Raw genomic sequence first — 24,418 nt, forward strand, 5'->3', positions numbered from 1 at the left:
TGCACTCTTACCGAGTTTATTGGGCACTCACGCCACAGGCATGGAAGAGCCAGGAGGTTCAGTTAAAGTCCCTTCTTTGTGAGAAGGCCCTTAGCTCCACCTGCTCCACTGGGGCGCCGGGCAACTTCTGAGCCACCAGTGGCTCTGGTGCCAGGACCCAGTACCAACCCCGACCGCTGGTGCAAGTGTCTGGGTGCTACCCATGCCCCCTCACCTTCACAGAAGCCGGGAAAGAAAAAACAGAAGAGTGGGAAGTGTGGGAGCCTGGAGAAGCCTTCTGCAGAGCAGGCACTATGGCTGCTTCTGCCAATGCTGCCCCAGCCTCTCCTCATGTTCATCAATGTATATTACACTGAGAAGTAATTTGTCAAGTTTCAGCAACATGCTGCCCTAAAATACGCATGGCTACATTCAGAAGTATGTATCTATTTTTGATCTGTTGTCATATACATAGTAGATATACAGCTAGGATGTGAGAAGGGAATCCATCATTAGAAATGAATCAGTTCAGTTTAGCTGGTGCCTTTGCCCCTTATCTGAAAGCATGCATATAGAGCTGACTGTTTATCCAATCTTTTTTTGCAATTCCTGTGTACCTTTAACCTGTTTGGTATGAAAAATGTAATTTGATTGCCTTGACAAGTAACAACATACTATGCTTTCTATCTGTGCTTTCCTTTTATTGTATAGCTTTTCAAGTTGTATGTAGAGTTGAAACAGAAAAAATAAGTACATGATAGATATTAAACAAATGTTTCATATCTTTTCTTGGAAATGCTAACTATAGTTTTTATTCTTCCCACTGTTTCTCAGGCTATGCATCCAACATTGCCTCCACCCTACAATCAAACTTGGATAGACACTGATTTAAAGTTTTTTTCCCTAGTATCTTTAGAAAAAGAGCAACATATGTTAAATATTTCTGAAACTACATTTTTATGCATATGCTTTATGGCAATGGGTGTTACCTGTCAAACCACCTCTTTAATCTTTTTAACAGTAGATGTTCCATAGGCTCAAATGATGTAAAAGAAAAATTATCATCTGCAGAAACTAGAAGGTGAAAGCTTATACTGCTAAGACAATGTGAAAGAGGTTTTCCATACAGTTCAAGTTAAGATAGCATGGGTGTCCTTGGAGCAAACCATCATACTTGTTTTCTACCCAACTATTACTTTTTCTGGTACAAATGGTACCTACATGTATGAAGATACTACTGCCTTCTTCTCAACATCTTCTACCAGATCCTTCAGGTAGTCTGAGTTGTTGAAGAAGTGCATGTAGAGGCTGTGCTTTGTCTTCTGAAAGTGGCTTTGCAGGGATTTGCGTTTACTCTTCAAGTCACTCTGGGTGTCCAGCAGCATTTGGTACAGTTTGGCATGTGTGGTGCTGAGCTGTTCCAAAGGTTCTGAGAGTTCCTGTAAGGAAAAGAGGTAAACTTAATAGTACTACAAAAAGGATCAGAAACAAATACGTTTCTCTAGATTTATCTTTTGGAAAATGCACAGGGAAGTACAATAACTTTCCTTGATCAAGAGTCCAGAGGATAGAAAATATAATGAAATAATGACGCATGATTGTAGTGTTCACTTGTTTTTGTACAGAATAAGTGTGCATGCATCTATAGAGAAGCAATATGGTAAGAAAATTACCCCCACGATTGTAAAGAACCCTGCATACCTGTGCACGAAGCATTAGCTGCTTGGAGTCATCATACATTAGGCAGTACAGGATTTTGTTTTCAGATTCCAGTTTAGGAAGCAATGTATGTGGAGTTACTAGCTGCACTTGGAGCATCCTTAGTTCCTGCCACAGCCGTGAGCTTCGGCTTGCTAAGGTCTCATACGCACGAAAGAGTTGGTACTTTTGGCTGTGCTTGTCCAACATCTTCCATAGCCTAAAGAAGAGATTAAAATACATTTGCATTATAAGATTTGCTAGCTATGTCCATGAGATATGCAACACAGTATATCTTTGAACACTGGAAGGAGGTTTATTCTATTCACAAGGTTTATTCTATGCACAAGATGTATCCATGAGAATATTTATACTTGCAAAGATGACAGTGAGGGACTAAGGCAAGAATAAGGAGCTGCTTTCCACTGGGCAGCGAATTTTCATTTCAGAAGTCTACAGGAATAAGATAGCATATTTAATTTCAAATAGCTTACTGCCAATAACTTAGGGCCATTTTCAGGATGGCATATAAGAACAATCCACCACATTTGAGTTTATCCCCATATGCTAACTCAACTAAGTAGGAGTTAACATTATTTCCCCATTTGGTCTATTTAGACTCCTCCCATTCTCAGTTTTGTTGTGTCTTACTTTACCAATGTGATATGGCCTTCACCTTATCTGATTTAGTCAGGGAAATAGAGAAATGTAGAGATGGAAAAACAAACACTGAAGCTGGGGATGCCGGTCACCTCTTTCTCTCTTCTCCCGCTTCTTTTCTTGGCCTTTTGAGAAGGCTACCCCTAAAACATCGCAATGGCTGCACTCTAGTCCTCTGATAGACACCTTATTGGTAGGTAGGCTCTCTTTCTGAGAGGGACTTGGGAGTGTCTCCTTACTGATACTCTAGCCCTCTTCCATTTATCATCTCTCCTTCTGAAGTAGCCTTTTTATTTATTTACTACCCTCTTGTTGCATCTGAGCACTACAGCATGAGGCTCATGGGCCACCAAAGTAGCTTGTTTTTAAAATGAAGGTTACATCATAAAAGGGGTTAATTTTTTTTAGTTTAAATCCCATGAGCATTTTAAGTTAGATAATGAAGGGTATGTATGAGTGCCAATTTTGGTCGAGATCCACCAAGCCATGTAGGAGCCTTTGAGGTACAGACATGCATACATTCACTTTTATATATAATGTATAGATAATGAACCCCAAGAGCAAGGGAACATTTCTGTAGGAAAAATACAGATTTAATTTAGTTGAAATGAGAATAGAGCAAGTAGATTCCTGGATATAGAAGGAGAAAAATATGCATATAGACAGAATTAAATTAGAGGTTGGAAGAAGGAAGACTTAGAAATTTGCAAAGAAAATTAAGCATTCAGAGATAGCAGATTTAGTTGTAGGAAATGAGGGATGCCAGGAAATAGTGATAGAGGATGAGATATCTATAGATGGATATGAGACCTCAGATGTGGAAGATGATAATGAAATACATATGAACAGAATATTTTAAAGTGAATCATTAATTCATTTCAAAAGAGCCTTGCTAAGATTAGGATTAAATAATTTCTCTGAAAATTCCCAGTCCAATCCCCCGGTGCAACTGCAAAGGGTGACAAAACTAACATCAGTTCTTAAAAAAGGAGTGGAATTTCCAGTGCTTGAGATGTTTAAATGATTAATTGAAATGGAATGGAAAATTCCCTTGAATAACAGGTGGTGTGTAGGATATAGAGAAAGATTGTATGCATCAGAGAGGGGTGTGTGTGTGAATGTTTAAAGGGCCCACTCATGAATGGGCTCATTGTACCTCTTATTTTTAAAGTAATTGTTTCACTTGAAGGAGATACATCATTAAATGAGCTAGATGAAAGGAGAGCTGATACAACATTAAAAAGACTCGAGGCAGTAGCATTGGCCATAGGATCATCAGTGGTGGGCTCAATGTTTTCAGTAGCTGCAGTTTTATGAATTCAGGAAAGGTCAAGATCTGAAAAAAAATATTGCATAAAACTTTTGGTGGAGTAAGAAAAGTATTAGAGTTCATAGCAAATGCAGGCCATGACTCCACAGTGCTTTCTCACAAAGCTGGAATGCAGTTTTAATGAGTACAAGGTTCTTTCTGTTTTGCCACTGGAAGGTGGACCAAAATGTTCCTTTATAGGGGAATTATTATTTGGAGAATAGGTCATAGAAGGCCTTAGTGGAAAGCAAGTAGAATATTCAAGCGATACCAACCTTGAAATGGAAAAGATTGGATAGGAGACCTTTTAGAGAAGGAATTCCTTCCTTTGATGGAGGAAGAGGAAATAGTAGGCAAACTGAATATAGATTTCAAAGACAACAATCCCAATTCGGATGGTCAGGATCATACCCTAGAAGGCAGATTTAGGAAATAGGTAGAAGATCTGTCTCTAGAAGGAAAGACCACAGTATTAAGAAACAGAAAGTTCTAATTGGACAAGGACTTCTGCTTTTCAATACTTTGATCAGGAATAACATAAGATCAGCGTATGAATGAAGTAGTAACATTACGGTACAAGATTTTGCTCAACAAGAAATAAAATATTAGGTATCTTCCTTCACCAGTGGCAAAGGATTTGTTCAAATGACAAACGGTGCTTACAAATACACAGTTATTCGAGGTAGGGAGTGACAGAGGAAACTCCATCAGAACAGTGGCTCACTACAGCTCATTCTAATGAGACTTACCATCTGTTTTGAATCTCAAGTATCTTAATGTTTTTCTGAAGTACCTGAGATCCACCGTGAGGATATTACAATCAATAAAAATAATTTGACCATATTGACCTGAAAGTGTTGATAGCTTTGAAAGATGTGTGCCTCCATGTACTCGCTGTTCTGGCATACAGGAAGCGTGTAAGATTCCATTATCAGGAAAATACTACCAATTGAAGGCATTGCCATTCCACTTAGCATCTGCACCAAAAATATTTATAAAGATGCTAACTATTGGTAGCATTTCTAATGTAGAAACGGGCACAACTCTATCCATACTTAGGCAACATTTTAATGAAAGCAAATTTCAGAGAGTAGCTACTAACAGATTTGGAGATGGCATTTAAAATCTTAGAAAATTTTGGATTTTTTTAAAAAGTCACATGCAGTCAACTATTTTACTAACTCACCTGGGACCAGAGATAGATACTGAAGTTCTCTGTTTGAAAGAAAGCCAAATTCAAACAGGAAATAGTACAGGCAATATCCATAGGTTCAACATATATGATACTAGCCAGGATAATAAGACTAATTGCTATTTTTAAATTGTTTTAAATTGTTTTTAAATTGTGTTAGATTTTAACCTGATCTTGTAAGCCGCTCCGAGCCCCAGGGGAGTGGCGGCATATAAGTTTGAATTATAAATAAATAAATAAATAATGAGTTCAGCAATAGAATTACTACCCTGTGGGGAGATATCATTCAAAAGGTCTTAAGAGACTCCTGGTTTTTGGATTCAAACAACAATGAGAAATGGGGACAATTATTCTGTGATCATACCTCCACCTCTGAGAAAAGAATTGAGATGGTAATTAATGAATAAGAACTTGGGCAAAGAGGTTCCTTTAATGATTTGAAATCAAATCCAAATTACAACTGATGTGAGCTTGACCAGTTGAGGTGCCAACTGCAACCAAAGGACAACTTAGTGAGTTTTGAAATACACCAGACAAAAGCCAGAATGTAAATTTTCTGGAACTGAAGGCAGTGTGCTTAGCACAGCTTAGTTTTCTTCCACTGGTGCAAAGACATCAATCATGGCGAAGTACAGACAGTCAACATATTGTTCAGTGCATACATGTCAAACTAATGGGACCTTCACTTGATCCCATGGATAAGAGTCAAACGAATGATTCCAATAGACAAAAAACCATCTCAAATCAATTTCAGGCATTAAAAAAAGGAAAATTGGACATTCAAGTGCACTAAGCAGCAACAAATTGCACCCAGAAGAATGGCCACCACATACAGAAGTGTACCAGCATTTGAACATTCAGTTAGGAGAGTGGGTCTCAACCTGTGGATCCCCAGATGTTTTGGCCTTCAACTCCCAGAAATCCTAACAGCTGGTAAACTGGCTGGGATTTCTGGAAGTTGTAGGCCAAAACACCTGGGGACCCACAGGTTGAGAACTACTGGGTTTAGGACCATTTGAAATAGAAATAGATTTATTTCTAACTGCCAGAACTCCAGGCAAATAAGGTTTTTACTTAATAGATGGAAACAAAGATGCAGACGAATATGATGCCTTATCAGTGAATTGGCCAAAAGATTGCAATTATGCATTACCACTCATTCAATATTACAAAAAGTGCTTCTTAAAATTTAGCAGGAGAGAACATATGTAGTATTAATTGCACTTCCTTGGCCCAGGTATCCTTAGTTTCCACTATTGCTACAGATGTTGGTGAGACATCCAATAAAGCTACCCAAAATATCAAACTTATTGACCTGATGTCCAGTGTATCACCCAAATCTGAACTGGGTGAATCCAGCTGCATGTAGTTTAAAAGAAGAGCATTAGAGTTGAAGGGATGCACTGTAAAAGTAAGTGATACTACAATGGCATGAGGAAGTTAGCACAAAGATTTGGTCCTATTACTTCAATGAGGCAAGTTTCAGAATTGGCAGCTTTATCAGTAAATCCAAACTCATGTAAATTGAGGAAGGCAGATTGACATTAATATTAAAGCTTAGTTTTTTGCCAAAATGTATATAAAAAGGAATTACTGAGGCAATTTATTTGCCAAATATCTGTCCTAGACCAAGCCATCTGAATGAGTGGAGATGGAATGCCGGATAATTCTTTTAAGCGATTAAGGTGTTTTTGAAGAATGCTCTTCAGTTTCAACATACTGGTGCTTTATTTGTTTTATTTAATCCAAGGACATCAGGTCAAAGAGCTTCAAGGATGCCATAGCAAGGTTGATTAAGGCATGTATATTCCACTGTCATCATTATGAAAATAAGCCAAGTCTAAGAAATATTTAGCTGCACTCAATAAAATCAGTTTATATAGATATATATCAGTTTATATAGAAAGATGACCCCTATTTTGCGTCAAAATCACTATAGCATACATGTGATTCATCAGAGTGGAAGGAACCAACTGTTTTCATCAATCATTATACATTGGATGGGTATAAATCAGCATGGATTACATTTGGCACAACAATACTTCAAGCAGTTTTTTCATAGGTTAAAATTCCCACCCAGGATTGAGAGTTTGAGTAAATCCCAATCATGGTGGATTGCTTCTCTCTGTCAGCTTAAGAATGAGATGGTATACTTACAACAAATATTTGTGGGATGACAGGAGGAGCAATCTTTAAACAATGAACATTTTTAGGCATAATCATTCATAGGAGTTTTAATGGACAAAACAGAAAAGGGACATTAATTCCTGCTTGGTTGGGTTGGCATACAGGGATAAACCCAGTTGTGTGGATTGTTCCATCCCAGAATGCAATTTCATATTCTACTTAACATGTTTAGCAAGTTAGCGTTTTGTAATGAGACTCTACTAATCAGTGAAAGACATATCTTTGTCATAACTTACATCTCTGACAGATATGTAGATGAAGATATTTAACCTTTTTTGTGATTTGGGCAAAATCAGACTTCTATAAGTGATGGGTGGAATGATTAAAGGTATAGTAATATTTTCCCCAATCTTCTCCTTGTGAGAGATTTTAAACTCTGTCTTGATTTTATTATAAGAATTTTTTTGCAGATTAGATGTTGACATTAGTTATGATTAGTTGGAATTCCTGATTACAAATGCCAAATATTTACATTCTCAGCACAAGTATTTCCTCCTGTATGATTCAATTGTACTGCATACTAATGTTAGAAAGGAAGATACTAACAGATTCTCCCTTCTCTGGGATATTCTTAATTTAGGTTTTAGTACTCTACCATCTTATTTCCCCTTTTCAAACACTATTATTTTCTTAAGCCCAGGAAGTATTCTTTGTTTTCTAAAGACTTGAAAACCTGCAACACTTCAGCCAGACTTTACCGTAAGGTGGTGAAATCACTGAGGTCTATCAGAGTTCTTGGACATTGCTTAATGGAGAACCCCGAATCCTCAAAACAGGACTGCCATTCCTGTAATTTTGACAGTCGTTCATTCAGGGTAGTCGACACTTCCTCCAACAAAGACCCCATCTGTTGTAGATTCTTTTTCTCCAGCATTAGCAGGAGTCTCAGCAGCTCCAAATGACTCAGCTGGCCCAACATTTGGTCAGCAGTTTCCTCTTGCATCAACTCAAGATGCCTCAGTCTGGTGGCTTCCAAGTCAAGTTCCCCACTTAATATAGGCAAGCAAAGAAGTGCACTGCCCTGAAGCAAAGGCAGAAGCTGTTGTGTCTTTGCTTCATCTACTTCTGTTTGGAGGGTGCACAGCTGTTCCTGGCATCTGGCTATGCGAAGACACAGTTCTCCCTTCTCTTCCTTCAGCTATAAAAGACAAGGACATTAAATTTGTTTTTTACAGAAAAAGGCAATGTTTTATATCAGTGTTGTTAGCAATTATAAAACTATTCTCTCTCTTACATATTTTATAGAAGCCTGTAAGAATGTGGTTTGCTAAAGCCATCAGAAAGTCTGGCTTTTGAATCAGTTTCAGGAAACTGGAAGGGGGTTGGACTAGTGGTCTCTTCTAATTCTGTGATTCTGTAACTCTGATCTCTTTCCCAGAGACTTCAGCATATCATTGGTGCATCTCTTACAAAAAAAAATCTCCTAGCTGATTTTCCTTATCTGGGGCCCATTATGAGTGTTGTTTATGTGCCAAAAACAATGCAGAAGACCTCCCAGCCATAAAGGGCCAGAAGGTGATGCCAGAACCTGCTCTAAGGGGGGATTTCAAGGTGTACAGAAAATCCTAGGGATGTTGGTTCCCAAATTGTGGTAAGTTCCATACCCTTGATGTACAAGGATAGTATGGACTGAACGGCTTGTCTGTTCTCAAATGCAAGGGAGGACAGACTCCAGCCTTGACTTGCAGAGACAAGAAAGGTTTGCTGAGCCAAAACAACAGCCTATTTCTCAATTTTGTCACATTCAGTCCAGATGAAAAATAACAAAAAAGAATTGCAGACCTGCCAGAAGGCAGATGAGTGACAGCCTATTTTCTGTATACTTAAGTATCATTGGGACTCTTTATTATCTCTATAGCAACAGTCACAAAACACATTTTATCTTTGGGAGACTCTTCTGAAAGTGTTGTTTACTAAAGGCTAATGACTTACCTTTTTGTCTTTAAAAATCTTCAGGGTTTTCACTGCCCATTGCAGAGAGGATGAAATTCCTTTAATTTTTGCAGAAAGCATGACTACTTCCATCTTGTTCCACATGTAACTTGACTTCATGCGCCCCAGTTCTTCTTCACAGATGTCTAGCTTGTTTTTTTTAGGACACTCTGTTTCGTCACCTTCTGCATGTTTTGGCCCTCCTTCACAATCATTCAGAGCAGCTTGGCCCCAAGTTCTGGAATCTTCTGTTTTGGGCATGTCCATTTCTTCTGACAGGGCATTCTGAATAAATGTTGATTCCTCTTTTTCAGCAAGCTGTCCTTGGTAAAATTCATCGCAGCTTTTTACCATGGCTGTGACTATTGTGTGATCTTCAGAGTCTTTGTCACTGGCAATGCTCTTGTTTCCTAGGAGCCTTTCCTGACCTAGCCTTGCTGTAATATCTGAAATTAGCTCTTCCCAAGTGCTTCCATGCCACTTCTTTGCTAGAACAGTTTTATCAGCCTCTATATCATGAATACTTCGCATAACCTTTGAAAAATATTCCGATACTACCTTTGTGGTTGTTTCTTCTGATTTCAGGTAATGACTCAGATCTTCTGTAGCCATAGATGTTCTTGTTTGCTCATTCCCAGGGCCTGTTTGGCACTGAGCTAGCTCACTTGCCTTCTTACAGAGCTGGCTGAGAACATCATTGCTCTGAAAATTCACAATCTCTAGTTTCAGGTGTGTATTTTTCAGCTCCCTCTTGCCTTTCTCTATCTTCTCTGTTGAACAAAAGACCCTCTGCTTCAAGCTGGCTGCACGAACCTGAATCTGATTGTGCCTCTTTATGTGACAGGCACATTGATTCTTCAGTGACTGCATTTCTTGTTCAAGAGCATCAAGGGAGAGGGCTTCATTATCCTGCAAGACACCATTTACCTCAAAAGATTGGGAACAGGTTTTCAGTGCCTCTTCCAATGCTTCCCCCTCCAGAATAGGCTTTCCAGAAGCAACCAGTTTCTCATAGCTTTCCAGTTCAGTGGAGTCCAATAGGTTCTCCTCTCCCACTGTGTTGCAAAACCACTCAAGAAACTGCTCTGTTTTGGGACACTCAATGAGCCAGTCAAAGTCATCCTCGTGAAGGCAGTCTGCCTTGGGATAGATAATTTTCAGGATCTCCACAAACTGAGTTCCTCTGTTACATGTATCAAGAAGAAAAGCTCTGGAGTGTCTCCTGGAAAGCATGCTTGCTTTGCTTACCCTGATAGAAGTAGAAAAAAAATGTTTAGTAGAATAGAAAAGTGTAATAGTCATAATAATAACAATTTTGTTCTCATATCCTACCTCCATCTTGAAAGGACTCGGGGCGGCTTATATGGGGACCAAGCCCAATATAAACAAAGATGACAAATAACACAATTTAAAACATATAACAGTAAAATATATTAAAACGGTAAAACCAATTAAATGTAAAACATCATAAAATATAAACCAGACATCAAACAAGCAGTAAGCGAAAAAAGTGTATACATTTATTTATCTGTAGTATTATTGAGGAAACATGATATCTTATCAGTTTTTCACCAAAACTCTATGACTACATTGGAACATTCCTAGGAATAAGAAAACTTAGTTTGCTTATGAGTTTACACTTACATGCCATAATGATAACTAGCAAGAACACATGCAGGTCTGTTGCCATTTTTATTTTTTTACTCATAACCTTTACTTCTTACCTTTGCAACTTACTTTAACAACAGAGTTTAGAATATTTCTCTCCTTTCAAACATAGAAGTTGTAATTTTTCAGGAACTCTGCATAAACTTCTAAAGCACTACCAACTGCCTTTCATCAGAAGTTCAGGAAACCACTTGTTTCTTGTCTATCAGCTTGCTTATAGACAAGAGGAGAGGTTCTCAAACTTTTAAAGCTGCAGAGCCCTTTTTGAAGGAAAAGTTTCTCATGGGGCCCTAAAGAACTTTTGGATACAGGCCACATTGCATTTTAAAATTTGACAGGATGGGCTAGGCCAGTGGCAGATGGATGAAGAATGTTTGTGTGAACAAACTGAAAAACACGAAGAAATTCCTATGCACACTGCACATACCTTGTTTGTAGTGCAAGAAAGTAAGCAAGTAAGTAAGTTACACTATTTAAAATGAAGAATAGTTTTAACCAATATAAACTTAAAAGTATTTCAGTGGCAAATCCCAGGGGCCATCCAGTCCACCCCCCTTCTGTCATGCAGGAAAAGCAATCAAAGTACCCCCAACTGATGGCCATCCGGCCTCAGCAATAAATATAATAATAACAACCACCACAACAAAGAAAAACCATGAATGTAGCTCACAAATAGACCTTTGAAAAAGGAGTCCGAGGGCCTGGTTCTTACAACCCAAGAATAGGCAATTAGAACAAATGCCATCAAAGCCAGAATTGAAAAGTCGACAACAGATCCCAAGTGTAGACTCTGCAAGGAAGCAGACGAAACAATAGATCACATCCTCGGATGCTGCAAGAAGATCACACAGACAGACTACAAGCAGAAGCCCAATACCGTTGCTCAGATGATTCATTGGAATTTGTGCCACAAATACCATCTGCCTGTGACCAAGAACTGGTCATTTTCTATAACTCCAAAAGTTATAGAAAATGAACACATCAAACTACTCTGGGAGTGCTGAATTCAGACAGAGTTTTGGAGCAGAATACTCCTGACCTCATGATCGTATTAAAAAACGAAGTATGGATCATTGATGTTGCAATCCCAGGCAACAGCAGGATTGAAGAAAAACAACTGGAAAAGCTGACACGATATGAGGATTTAAAGATCGAACTGAAAAGACTCTGGCACAAACTAGGAAAGGTTGTCCCAGTAGTGATCGGTACACTGGGTGCAGTGCCTAAAGATCTTGGCCTGCACTTAAATACAATTGATGCTGACAAAATTACTATCTGTCAGCTGCAAAAGGCCACCCTACTCGGAACTACACGCATTATTCGCTGATACATCACACAGTCCTAGACACTTAGGAAGTGTCCGACGTGTGAGCCAATACAACAGCCAGCATAGTGATCTTGTTTGCTGTGTACTAATCTTGTTGTGTTTCTAATAATAATAATAATAATAATAATAAAGAGCAACCCCAGGGATCACCCAGTCCAACTTGTTTCTGCCATGCCATGCAGGAAAAACACTAATCAAATCCCCCCCCCCATTATTATTACTATTATTATTTGAAATAATAATAATAATAATAATAATAATCCAGTACAGGTGGTCCCAGTGGTCATTGGCTCACTGGGTGCCGTGCCAAAAGATCTCAGTTTATTGGAAACAATTAACATTGACAAAATCACGATCTGTCAACTGCAAAAGGCCACCTTACTTGGATCTGCGCGCATCATTCGAAAATACATCACACAGTCCTAGGCGCTTTGGAAGTGTTCGACTTGTGATTTTGTGATACGAAATCCAGCATATAGATCTCGTTTGCTGTGACATACTGTGCTTTTGTGTCAGTAAAATAAAAATAATAATAATAATAATAATAATAGGACCAAGCCCAACCTGCTTCTGCCTTGCAGTAAAAGCACATAAAATGTGGTGGAAGGGAGGCCTTGCAGGTTTTTGGAAATTACATGGAGACTCTGGGCCAAACTTTTGTCATTCCCTGCTATGTATTTTTCACATGAGATTGTGTGCCTTTTGCACTGTTTCTGAAGATGGCAACCCTGAGACAGGCCTACTACAGGGTTTCCCTCAGGAGGACCCTCCAGTACCTAGAGCCCTCAGCTGTGTACATGTGATTCTGGGGCTGGCCTGCTTTGGAAGGAAGCATATCTTTTATTGTATGTATTTTATGATCATATGTTTAGACTTTGCTGTACCTTTCCTTGGGAGTGATTGGGAGACACAGATAAGAAATAAAATGTGTTGTTAATCACAAATGCATACATTTCACAGATAAAATCAGTGTGTGTGTGGACTCCACGTTTCTGATGTGCAAACTGAGTCATTGGTACATCAGAAGGTGGTGGAAACGGGGATGGAAAAGGGCCCCAACTGAAACCCTTGGTGCTTCATCACCATATCACCCTCTTGCCTGAAAACCAATGCACCCCCCTCCCTCCCAGCAGTCTTCTGCCAGAAGGATCCGTGAACACCCTCCTCCCAAAATAAAGACACAGGTCACTGGAGAAGCAGTGCAAAGGAAAGCGATCCAATGCTTTGGTCAAAGACACCAGAGCATATGGAGTGCCCTCCCCCCCCCACCCCGATGCAGGAAGGGCTCGCTCCTCCACACACACACACACACACACACACACACGACTCAGGATTAACTTACATTACTTCACAAATACATCCAATTGATTGATGTGGAAGCCCCCTCCCCCTTTCCATTCCATTCATCCCCACATCCCACTCAACCATTCGGGCATGGCCCAGAATTTGAGGCCTCCACCACCACTGCTTCCTCACAGGGGACAGTGAGGGTCAGGCCAGCCTGGAGGGCAAGGTGAGGATGGTCCCGGGCCAGAAAAAGGATGAGGAGGAAGCTGGGAGCCAAGACCAGAGTGAGTGAGGTAAGGGTGGGCAGCTGAGCTGAGGGGCTTCATGGGGTGGGAAGGTGCGGGCAGAACTGGTGTGCATTGGGCCCCAATCCTGGCTGGCTGGCTGGCTCAATCCCTGGATCTCTCCCTCTCAAGCTCTGGTGCACACCTCAGAGTGCTGCAAGAGACTTTCTCCAACTCCGAGCCTTCTCTGCCTCCAAGGGCATAGTTTTCCAGACAAAGAGTGCCAAGCTGGCTTTCAGGGCAAGGTCGGGGGTCCTGGGCCGGAAAAATTAGGAGGAGGAAATGGGCAGCTGAGGTCGGAGTGAGCCAGATGAGGCAAGGAGCCTGAGGTATGGAGGCCTTGTAGGTCAGGGCAGCGGGTCTCTACAAGCCCTGTGTTTCGTAGGTGGGAGTCGGGGGCTGAGCCCCTAACTGTGGTGCACGAAGCCTTAAGGGCTTTGTGGAGCACAGTTTGAGAACCACTGGACAAGAGTAGTAAGCTGATAAGGGGTGGGACATCTGGCATGCAGTGCTGTTGTGACAGAACCTTTGGAAATCAATTGGAGAAATTGTTCACAGCCTGGGGTTAAATGATATCACCTGCTAATTGTCCTGGTAACCAAGTTAAAGCTAGAGCAACAACACCCAATTGAAAAATTGGTAATCCATTTACCGCGAGTGATGGGTGCAAGAAGATCCGTCAGCTCTCTGTATATATTGTAGTATATAGTATTGTAGTCTAATGTTTTCCCGCATTGGAATCCTATCTTGCTTTATTAGCAGAGAAGTCCCATGATATTCCAAACCAACAGACTTGGGATAATTTTCTAAGCCATATGTATCTACCACCTTTTGGCATGAGATGGGCTTTTATAGATTTAATGGCTGAATAGAAGTGAGTTCTTTTTCAAACAAAGGTTTTCATGGGAGAAGTATTACGTTCTGTGTCCTAATTAGCTAAAAGATACAGGAAGAATTGTCTTCTTTTGTCCCTGGCTACTTTATGCGTATCTGAATCAAATCTAAGAGGGTATGCTTTCAGAGACAGACACATTTGGGATAGCTACAGATTCTCATCCCATGAAACTGAGAAAAGATAATCAAGCAGTTGCATTATGGATCACAGTGATACTGTTCCTGAAATTCCAGCACTGATCTGTTTGCAACAGAGATTTCTCACCTTTATAATCCATTATGTTCTCTCTCTCTCTCTCTCTCTCTCTCTCTTTCTCTCTTTTTCTCTTCCTCTCTTCCTCCCCCCCCCCCCCCCCCACATCTCTCTGCTTTTATACCAGGCATGGGCAAACTTCGGCCCTCCAGGGCAAAGTTTGCCCATGCCTCTTTTATACTCTTGTACTCCCTGGCCTGTTCTGCTCCACCCTGAGAGCTTCAAAGAGGGGTTATTTGAAATTTATCCACATTTTCCCTTTTTTGTTTATATCTGGAACTGCTGAAAAAGTTTCCTGGTGCCACTTCTTTTCAGTCTCAATGCTTGCACTTTTTGTCAGCAAGCTTAAAGTAAGCAAGCTGCACGCATGTCTGAAATAACTGTATATTCTTTCTGTGATACCACTGCTTTTGTTTCCACTCCTTGTATTTTTTTCTAGAATATAGGCCCCTTGGGGCAGGAACTTTTCCTCTCATTATTTGTAAACTATCATGTTTCTATGGGATATGAATGCATCATAATCATCCACAACATCATCGCTGATACTGCTATCGGTTTTCATTCTGGCAGATGTGGCTGATTTGACATTGGATTAAAGAACATATTCCAAATTATATGCACAGCTAATGTTTTAATTGTGTTTAATTTCATGCCTTAATATTGCCACCAAAACAGAATTCTCTCTGCCAGATAGGGCAGTAATCTGATCTATAGGTCTTCTTATTTTCACCATATTTTCAATTAGGTACGAGCCATGCAGCGTCCTCCACTTGGTGTTAAAATGGTTATTGAAGCTGTCTGCATTATGAAAGGAGTTAAGCCTAAGAAAGTGGCAGGAGAGAAGCCAGGCTCCAAATTAGATGATTATTGGGAGCCTGGCAAAGGCCTCCTTCAGGATCCAGGGAAATTTCTTGAAAGCCTGTTTAAATATGATAAGGTAAGTGTCATGGGAACGCTTATTTTCCTTTTCTCAGAATCATAGAATTAGAATTAGAAGAAACCTCATGTGCCATCTAGTCTATCTCACTGCTCTACAGGAAAAAGCACATTCAAAGTACCCCTGACAGATGGCCATCCAGCCTTTGTTTAACATCCTCCAAAAAAGGAGCTCTCTGAGGCAGAGAGCTCCACTGCTAAACAGCTCTTACTATCAGAATGTTCTTCCAAGTTACCTGTAATTTAAACCCATTCCTCTGAGTCTTAGTCTCCAGAGAAGCAGAAAACAAGCTTGTTCCCCCCTCCTTGTGACATTCTTTCACATATTTATACATGGCAAACATGTCTCCTCTCAACCTTCTCTTCTGCAGACTAAACATACCAAGCTCTGTAAGCCACTCATCATAGGGCATGGTCTCCAGACCTTTGATCGTTTTAATCGCCCTCCTCTGGACATATTTCAGCTTGTCAATATCTCTTTTAAATTGTGGTACCCAGAATTAGTCACCATATTCCAGTTGAGGTATGACCAAAGGAGAATAGAGGGGTACCATGGCTTTACTTGGTCAAGACACTATACTCCTTCTGAAGCAGCCCAAAATCCCATTGGCTTTTTAAACTGCAACATCACATTTTTTGTTCATGTTCAGTGTTGTCCGCAAAGACTCCAAGATCTCCAGGGAATTTTTTTCCGTATTCTGTATTTTTGCCTTTCATTTTTTCTGTCTAAGTGTAGTATCTTATATTTGTCCTCGTTGAAATACATTTTGTTTGTTTTTGTTTTTGTTTTTGTTTTTTTGCTTACTGTTTCCTATATGTATGCTCTGGTATGCAGCTTCGTTTACTCTATGGTTCCTGAGAAGTTGTAAAAGAGACTGCAGACCACATGCTCTCCATCAAGTCTACTTCATTTTTGTCTCTTGAGTGCATGAAATAAAACAAGTTGTTTTATGGGAGAGTTTTTTTGGGGGGGGCATTAAAAAACACTTCTAAAGCTTTGTTGTTTTTACGCACTGGCAAAATCTCTGTTTTCCTAACAGATTAGACATAACAGGGTATTCAGTCTAACAACTGACGCATAATTATATCTGGTTGGATCACAAGAGAGTATTCTACTCTAAAGGGTTTTTGGCTCTTCTCTGAAAGATTATGCTTTTCTAAAATAAAATAAAAGTATGACCTCCAAAAGGTGTTTTTCCATAAGTCTATGAATGCCATTTTCCAAAAAGAATGATCCACTGGGCTATGTCCAAGAAAAACTCAAGTTCCTTAATATCCCTATGTGTAACAATTCCGGCCTCGAGTTGCTGGGTCCACTCTTCCATTGAAGCAGATGTAGCTTACTAGATGTTCTGTCAAGAAGATGAGCATTCCACAGCCTCTGCATGTGATCTGAATACCTTGCCCTTATTCCATATCCTGGTTTTGCTGTCAGAGCTGGCCCTCCAGATCTCTCACACTTTTATCTCTTTATTTAATTTCAGGATAACATTGCAGATGCTATCATTAAATTAATCCAGCCATATATTGACAGTGAAGAATTTCAGCCATCAGCCATAGCGAAAGTGTCCAAAGCCTGCACATCTATCTGCCAGTGGGTCAGGGCTATGCACAAGTACCACTTTGTGGCAAAAGCTGTGGAGCCAAAGCGAGTAAGGACTACAGCAGTGTTATTCCTTGAAAGGCATCTGTTATATACCTTAAAAAGGCGGGGGAGGGGAAATTGTGGGCCTTTTAAAAAGGTGGTTTCATAAAAAAGTGGCTCTTTGCTTGAAAATTTGGCATTCATAAGGATTTGTATTTCTGTAGCAAGCCCTGAGGGAAGCAGAAGAAGACCTACAAGCCACACAGAAGGTACTTGATGAAGCCAAGGAACGTCTACGAGAAGTGGAGGATGGTATTGCCAGTCTTCAGGCCAAATACAGAGGCACCCTAGCAACCAAAGAGGAGCTGGAAATGAAGTGCGAACAGTGTGAGCAGAGACTAAATCGAGCAGACAAGGTCAGGGACAGAGCTGGTTGTACAACTGTTCTATTTTGGCTTTGCAAATCCAGTTGCAAATCCAGTGAGCTAGTGGCAAATATGTGGCTTGAAAATTGTATTGGGATGGGTGGGGGTGGAATCTTGTTGGATACATCCACATTTGCATCCATGAATAGTCAGCCTTCCTCATTCACTAGGGTTAGGTGCCCCCAAAAAAGTGAAAAATCAAAAATAAAATATTTGGTAAGGTTTAAAGAGAATACCTCTTTAGTAATCTTGTCCTTAAACATGACTTTGTGGTTAGTGTCCAACAAAGGTTGTCCACAGAGTCGCATTGGAAGATCTAGGATTCTTAGAGAGAACATTTTAAATCATTGCAAATAATTAAATCTGCAATGTAAGCTGAGTCTATCTGTTGTGCAAGGAACTATCCAATAGCTTCTTCTGCAGTGCCTCCCCAAACTTCACAAGTCTGATGCAAAGGGCAGGTGTGCTTGCTCTCTCTCAGCCTTTCAGTGGCCAATGCAGAGTGCAAGGCACATAGAACAGAGCGACCATTGCTCCCACCCTTCAGATCCCAGTAGATTTGCTGGAGATGTGCAAGGAGGTGAGCTGCTGTTGGCACCCCACTGCAGAAGTCCAGCCAGAGGCTCCCTGGGAGCACACACATATTGGTTCAAGCAGGCTTGTTCATTATGGAACCAGTAGCCAGAGTGGAACTTCATTGATGCAATATTATAGTAGCCTTCTCCATAGCAGCTCCGAGCCCGCTCCCTGTTCTCTTTCTGCCAACATAGTAAGCCCTTTCTGTTCAGGCAGGCCTTTGAAGTGTTAATTGTTTTAATTGTGGTATGTGCAAAGTGGTGTGCTATATCGGTATTTTATTGTATGTTTTAATTTTTATTAATAAACATTACTTTAATAACATTGGCATTTACTTTTTAAAACTCTTGTATGCTTTTTAGCATAATACGGATTTTTTAATATAAGCTACCTTGGATTCCATCTCAAGAGAGAGGAGGAGTACTGTGATGTAAACAAACAAATAAAACACAGTATCCCTTCCAATATAAGATTTTAGCCATGTCACAAAACATCTACTGACCCTAATTTGATCACAATCCAAATTATGGCCTCTTCTTTCATTTACCATGGTCCAGTGAAATTCCCAGTCATTGTTCTCTTCTCGGATTTTCTGCTGGGAGATAGTGGATGCTTCCTACACAAAGAAGCCGAATTGTAACATCTGCATGTTTTTCCCCCTCTAAGTTAATTAATGGCCTTGCTGATGAAAGGGTACGCTGGCAAGAGACTGTCCAGAACCTAGATTATATGATCAACAACATTTCGGGGGACGTGCTCGTTTCATCTGGCTTCATTGCATATTTGGGCCCTTTCACGGTGAGCAAGAGAAACATTTCCCTCCAGAATATCTGAGGTTTGTCCTGATTTATGTTTGATCAAGCATAAGGCCTTTCAAAGGAAAAGGTCTGTATCAGAACCAACTTTTTTCTGTCTGCTATTACATTAGATCAGTTATTTGAACTTACAGTTGAATACTAGTATCAAGATTTGATCATTTACCCACTGATGAGATGTTAAAATGGTTTGAGCATGAATACTTTAGAGGTTGTCTTTTTCCTTGTTTCACCCTGATTCCTCAAGAATTCATGTTATCATCAGGTAGAACAGCAATAACATATTAAGAGGTGTTTTTGGTAGCTAAAAATGCTTTGCAAATTGATTCCCTCAGTTCTTTTTGCTTGAACGTGATTTGCTGTTACATCAAAATTGGGGCCAATTCTGTTTAGCACTTACCAACATTGCAAACCCAATCTAATCATGATTTGGAACTGCAAACTGATCATAGTCATCTCTGATTTGGGCTTAACAGTTGTGACTTGTATTCCATTCAGAATTGTAATATTGTAATTCTGACTTAAAGCATCATAATTAATATAATTCACATTTATCATTGCTGTACAATCACAACAAGCAAAGGTTTTCCACAAATCTTACATTTGTGGAAGTAATCTAACCCCCCCCCCCCCCCCACACACACACACACAACCATTTTAAGGCACCACAGAATGAAGTAGTGAGTAATGACCTGTTCAGCCTTCTCCCAATCATGGGGCGCACTAAGATAGACTCACATAACAGAATCCTGATAGAACTCAGCAAGAAAATGCAACCATCTGTCTCAGCACATCCTGCCACAGGGATAGAATTGTCCACATCTTTATTCCTTGCCTCACTAGCCAGCACATTGAAAATTACCATATTGGGAGGTGGCCATAAGGCATTCAAAGGTAGATTTTGAAGGGTAGCATCAAGAGATGTCATAGTTACATTTCTGTAGCTACCTCTTCGGATGCAAGATCTGCATCTCTGTTGCCAGTAAGCCCAAGATAAAAATAATACAAGCAATCGGTGCATGAAATGATAACATGCAAGTCTTCAGCTATAATGTCTGAATTGAACTGAAGAGTGAAACATCATCAGAAAGTTGCTGTTCAAGGAGACCTGGATATAAAAGATTCGGGCACATAGACCTCAAAACTCCCCTTCAATGCAAAGAGCAAATAATCAGGCATAAATAGTTAGAATTTCATGTAAGTAAAAATTGCATTGATTTAATAAGAAATGAAATATTATCTTCCATAGGGTCACTACCGCATAGCACTTTACGAGGAATGGATAAGTCATCTGGACTCACATAATGTTCCACATACCAAAGAACCAAACTTGATAGCTACACTTGGAGACCCAGTGAAAATACGATCATGGCAGGTAATGTTAATGTTTTTCTGTGCTTCTGTATGCATCAAATAGCAATACTTCTTTTCACAAAGGAAAAAAGATACGTGCATTCCAGTGTGGTTTCTGTTATTTATCAGAATTGGCCGTAAGTTGCTGTAGTTGAAATGCAATATCCAGGGATTTTGTCAGAATTAAATCTATTGTCATAGTTCAGCCCAATGTTTGAAAACTTTCCAAACATGTCCTTGCTGCCTTGATCCTACTTCCATTGTAGAAACCATTCAATAGAATGCAAAATGTCATACTTAGCTCTTTGCCTTCCAATCAATAACGGGAGTAATATGAATTGAGTAAAATGAGGAGATACAAATTGGTTTGATTGACAGAATTTGCCCTTTTTAGTTAGAAAATGTGTTCCGCTGGAGCAGTTTTTTTGTTTGTTTGTTTAGGAGGGAGATACACAGACATCTGCATTTACTGTAAAACAGTGTGCTTTTTGGGTTGCTGTGAGTTTTCTGGGCTTTATCGCCATACAGCCTGGCCATGTATGGAACATGGCCATACAGCCCAGAAAACTCACAGCAACCCAGTGATTCTGGCCATGAAAGCCTTCGACAACACAGTGTGCTTTTTCTTATTAAACAGATAGCAGGTCTGCCCAACGATACCTTATCTGTGGAGAATGGAATGATAACACAGTTCTCTCAGCGCTGGACTCTATTCATAGATCCTCAGGGACAAGCCAACAAATGGATAAAAAATTTGGTAGGTATTTCTCCTTCTGACAAATTGTGAAACAACATTCACTTCTAACCACGTTACCTTTTTCCCTCAGATGTTAAAGGCCCATTAATATAAACGCTTGTATTTACATCTTATACCTACAATTTCCAATTTATAAATGGTAGCTGTAGTTGTGAAAGATGATACCCTTATTTATCTGAACATATGGATGACTGAATGTTTTAAGATTCATATTCATCTCCCCACTGACATTGTGGTTTCTTCTAGTCTTTTCTTCATGCAAAGACTGCCATGATGGAAAAAACCAACATTCACCTTCGTTGGATAAAAAGCTTAGATGTTTGTCTCTCAATTTAAAGTTTTGATTCTATAATTTGAAAACCAGTCAGTGTGAAGCAAAATCATAACAGAGTGCTGAACTGTGAATTGTGAAAAACAATATCAGGAGTGTAGTGTTAGACAGTTTGTTCCCAATACAAGCATTTCTCTTTATTGCTTTCATGCTTTGCTGAATCACCTCAAACAATGTCATGTTGGCCTAGTTTTAAATGAACTTTAAAGTAGTACACCTGCCATGTTCAGTTCATTAGAAAACTGAATGCTTATATCTAGAATGTCAGAAATTCCCAAACTAAGGCCCGCAGGCCAGATGCGGCTCTTCAAGGTAATTTACCTGCCCCCTAAACTTCAGACTTAAGGTTGCCCTACATCTGAAACGACTTGAAGGCACACAGCAACAACACTAATTAACTTGGCTATCTCATCAGCCAAAGGCAGACCTATACTTCCTATTGAAATACTAGTAAGTTTGTGATAGTTACAATTGTTCTTCATTTTAAATATTGTATTGTTCTTTCATATATATTTTTGCACTAAAAATAAGATATGTGCAGTGTGCATAGGAATTCATTTTTTTCTTCAAACTATAGACTGGACCCCTAACAGTCTGAGGAACCATGAACTGCCCTTCTGTTTTGAAAAGTTTGAAAACCCCTGATCTATATGAACATCCAAGCTTAGAAAGTTTCTCTTTAGACTTCCGATCCCAGAATCTAACATGTCCCAAAAAGTAGCCTTTTCAGACTCCAGTTTTAATTATCTTTGTCTTTCACATTCAAGAAGGATATGGCCCCAATTGTTACAAGTGCTGAGTTGCTTTGTATTGTCTTTTTTTAAGGAGAAAGATTCTGGCTTAGATACATCTAAGTTGAGTGACCGGGACTTCTTGCGCAGCTTGGAAAATGCTATTCGTTTTGGAAAGCCATTTCTCCTGGAGAATGTAGGGGAAGAACTGGATCCAGCTCTTGAACCTGTCTTGCTGAAACAGGTACCCTATCTCATCCATGTGGGAAGAGGTATCTCAGAGCTTGGAAATTATGCTTTGCGTTAACCATGTTGGCTGGCATCCTGTTAGTTCCATTCACGGACATAACCCCACCTTATGCCTGTGTATATAGGGCTTTTTTCTTTGGAAATGTTGGTATTCTCTTCTGCTCACCATAAAAACCATTGCTTCCCCACAACTTGCCATTTAGTCATGGCAGCCGCTGCCATTCATTCTGTGGCTGTATGGAGGGAGGCAATCAGAGAAGCTTCTGATTTTGTTCTTGTAGCCAGACACAGCCTCTTTAGAGACTGAACATCATAAGTGTTATAATAATAACTTTATTTTTATACCCTGCCAAACCATCTCCCCTAGGGGACTTGGAGCAGCTTACAAAGAGACAAACCCAAAAATTACAGATAAAAACAGAGGCACAATTAAAATCAATCAAATAAAATAATAAAACAAGCACAGTAATAAGCAACTTCATAAAAACAATATTGCTGAGATAAAGGGAACATAGCTTTAGTGTTAAACATGAACAATACCACTATTAACAGTAGACCATTGTCACAATGTGTAACATTTTATTTCATTATTTCAGAAATGTGAGACATTTCAACCCATTGAGACATTTTGGTAATTTTAGTCCTGGGGGAAATACATCAATAAAAATAAAGTTGAAAGTAAAATGCCAATAATACATTATGAAACTCATTGCTCATGAATAGTGGGTAGAAAATTACTTTTGAAGAACAACTAGTGCTGAGTAACATGGTGCTTTTTTGAATTATGAGTCCAAATTATCATAAATCCTTTATGAGATTAAGTGGCTTTTGTGATCTTTCTTCTGTCATCACTGGTTGGTGGCATGGGTATACTGGAATTAGAGTAAAATGACTCATTCCTCTTCAGTCTTGCATTTTAAGTCATGACTTTGGCACTACATGTGTGAATCATAACTTAATGAAGGAGATAGATTACTATCAAGGAGTTTGCACCAGGACACCGTGTATCATCCTTCTGCCATCAGTTTTTTTCTTTCATAACTCCTCTGTACTAACCAGTCTCAGCCCACCCTCTATATTGGTTGACTTGGTTGGTCAGATTGTCTATAACTGGTTACTTGGAAGCAGGGTAATTATAATCAGTAATGGGTTATTTCAGCTTTCTGTTTGTGGACCTGCAACTCTTCAGTAGAACAATCTAGTTTTGCTTGATCCAAGTCACAACTTTTCTTTTCTTTTCTTTTTTTTCGCAGTATGGAGGTGGCCTTCTTCATGCGGAGTCTTGTTCCTTGCTTGTGTTTCACATACAGGGATCATACTTGCCACCTTGACAGGAAAGGCCATACCCACCTTCCCAAATCTGTCCTCTCTTAGCTCAGATGAGACTGTTGTGCTCCAGTTAAAACATGCCTTTATTACTGAATTAGAGGGTTTTATTGACTGTATTCAGTGACTACTGTCTGCCTGACTAGATATTGGCTTGATTCAATGCATTTAGCTTTTACTACCCTATCAAGGTTGATATGTTTCATTTGCATTGCATTAGGGACAGTTGAGGTCAGGGAGATGGCCCTTTTTGAGAGGACGTTTGTGAAGAGATTTTTCAACTTTTTCTTTTTGTAAGAGGAATCTATTCTGTTTTTCTACTTACCATCCTAATGGGAATGGTTTGTTTTGGAATTGATTACAGGCACAGCCCTGATCTCTCCTGTTGTCAGCGTTTAGCATGAGTAGCCCGCAGACTGACTCTAGCCCTTGTAACTCTATGTGTGATAAAGTAACTCATAAAAGAAAAACACACGAGTCTTCAGCTTTAAGTAGAAAAGAAATAAAGTTGTATTCACTGCATACAAAAGAAAACAGAAGAATTGCTCTCACCAAAAACATAACATAAAACAGTCTCTTCGGTGAGTCGTCTTCATTCCACCTTGATAAGCAGACTTGTAACAAAAAACAATATACAGTCTCTCTTACTCAGTGACCTTGACTT

At 39.6% G+C, this 24,418-nt stretch overlaps 2 protein-coding genes across 2 annotated transcripts in view; one reads left to right on the forward strand and one right to left on the reverse strand.

Annotated features, from left to right (window-relative positions):
• DNAH1 (dynein axonemal heavy chain 1) overlaps positions 1–24,418 on the forward strand; it is a 185,706-nt gene that overhangs the window by 142,268 nt on the left and 19,020 nt on the right. The window contains exons 56-62 of the mRNA XM_060765847.2: positions 15,416–15,607; positions 17,091–17,258; positions 17,416–17,607; positions 18,859–18,990; positions 20,257–20,382; positions 20,998–21,117; positions 22,274–22,423. Of these exons, the coding sequence (XP_060621830.2) occupies positions 15,416–15,607; positions 17,091–17,258; positions 17,416–17,607; positions 18,859–18,990; positions 20,257–20,382; positions 20,998–21,117; positions 22,274–22,423 (1,080 nt within the window). The remainder of the gene's footprint in view (positions 1–15,415; positions 15,608–17,090; positions 17,259–17,415; positions 17,608–18,858; positions 18,991–20,256; positions 20,383–20,997; positions 21,118–22,273; positions 22,424–24,418) is intronic.
• LOC132769167 (HAUS augmin-like complex subunit 3) lies at positions 156–10,202 on the reverse strand. The gene is made up of 4 exons (XM_060765845.2): positions 8,958–10,202; positions 7,724–8,163; positions 1,681–1,897; positions 156–1,418 (listed from the first exon to the last, which is right to left on the reverse strand). Exons 1-4 carry the CDS (start codon positions 10,188–10,190, stop codon positions 1,197–1,199), a joined length of 2,112 nt encoding a protein of 703 aa, XP_060621828.2. The 5' UTR covers positions 10,191–10,202; the 3' UTR covers positions 156–1,196.

Source organism: Anolis sagrei, chromosome 2 (genome assembly GCF_037176765.1).
Source record: "Anolis sagrei isolate rAnoSag1 chromosome 2, rAnoSag1.mat, whole genome shotgun sequence".
Taxonomy (NCBI): Eukaryota; Metazoa; Chordata; class Lepidosauria; order Squamata; family Dactyloidae; genus Anolis; species Anolis sagrei.

What these genes read in the sequence shown, in the direction of transcription:
- LOC132769167 (XM_060765845.2), bottom strand. Translation starts at nt 10,190, where the DNA reads ATGCTTTCCAGGAGACACTCCAGAGCTTTTCTTCTTGATACATGTAAC. An exon ending in AGTGATTTCACCACCTTACG is followed by an intron (nt 1,898 to 7,723) that starts GTAAAGTCTGGC and finishes TCTCTTCTTTAG; the next exon opens with GCTATGGAAGATGTTGGACA. An exon ending in AGCTAATGCTTCGTGCACAG is followed by an intron (nt 1,419 to 1,680) that starts GTATGCAGGGTT and finishes TTTTCCTTACAG; the next exon opens with GAACTCTCAGAACCTTTGGA.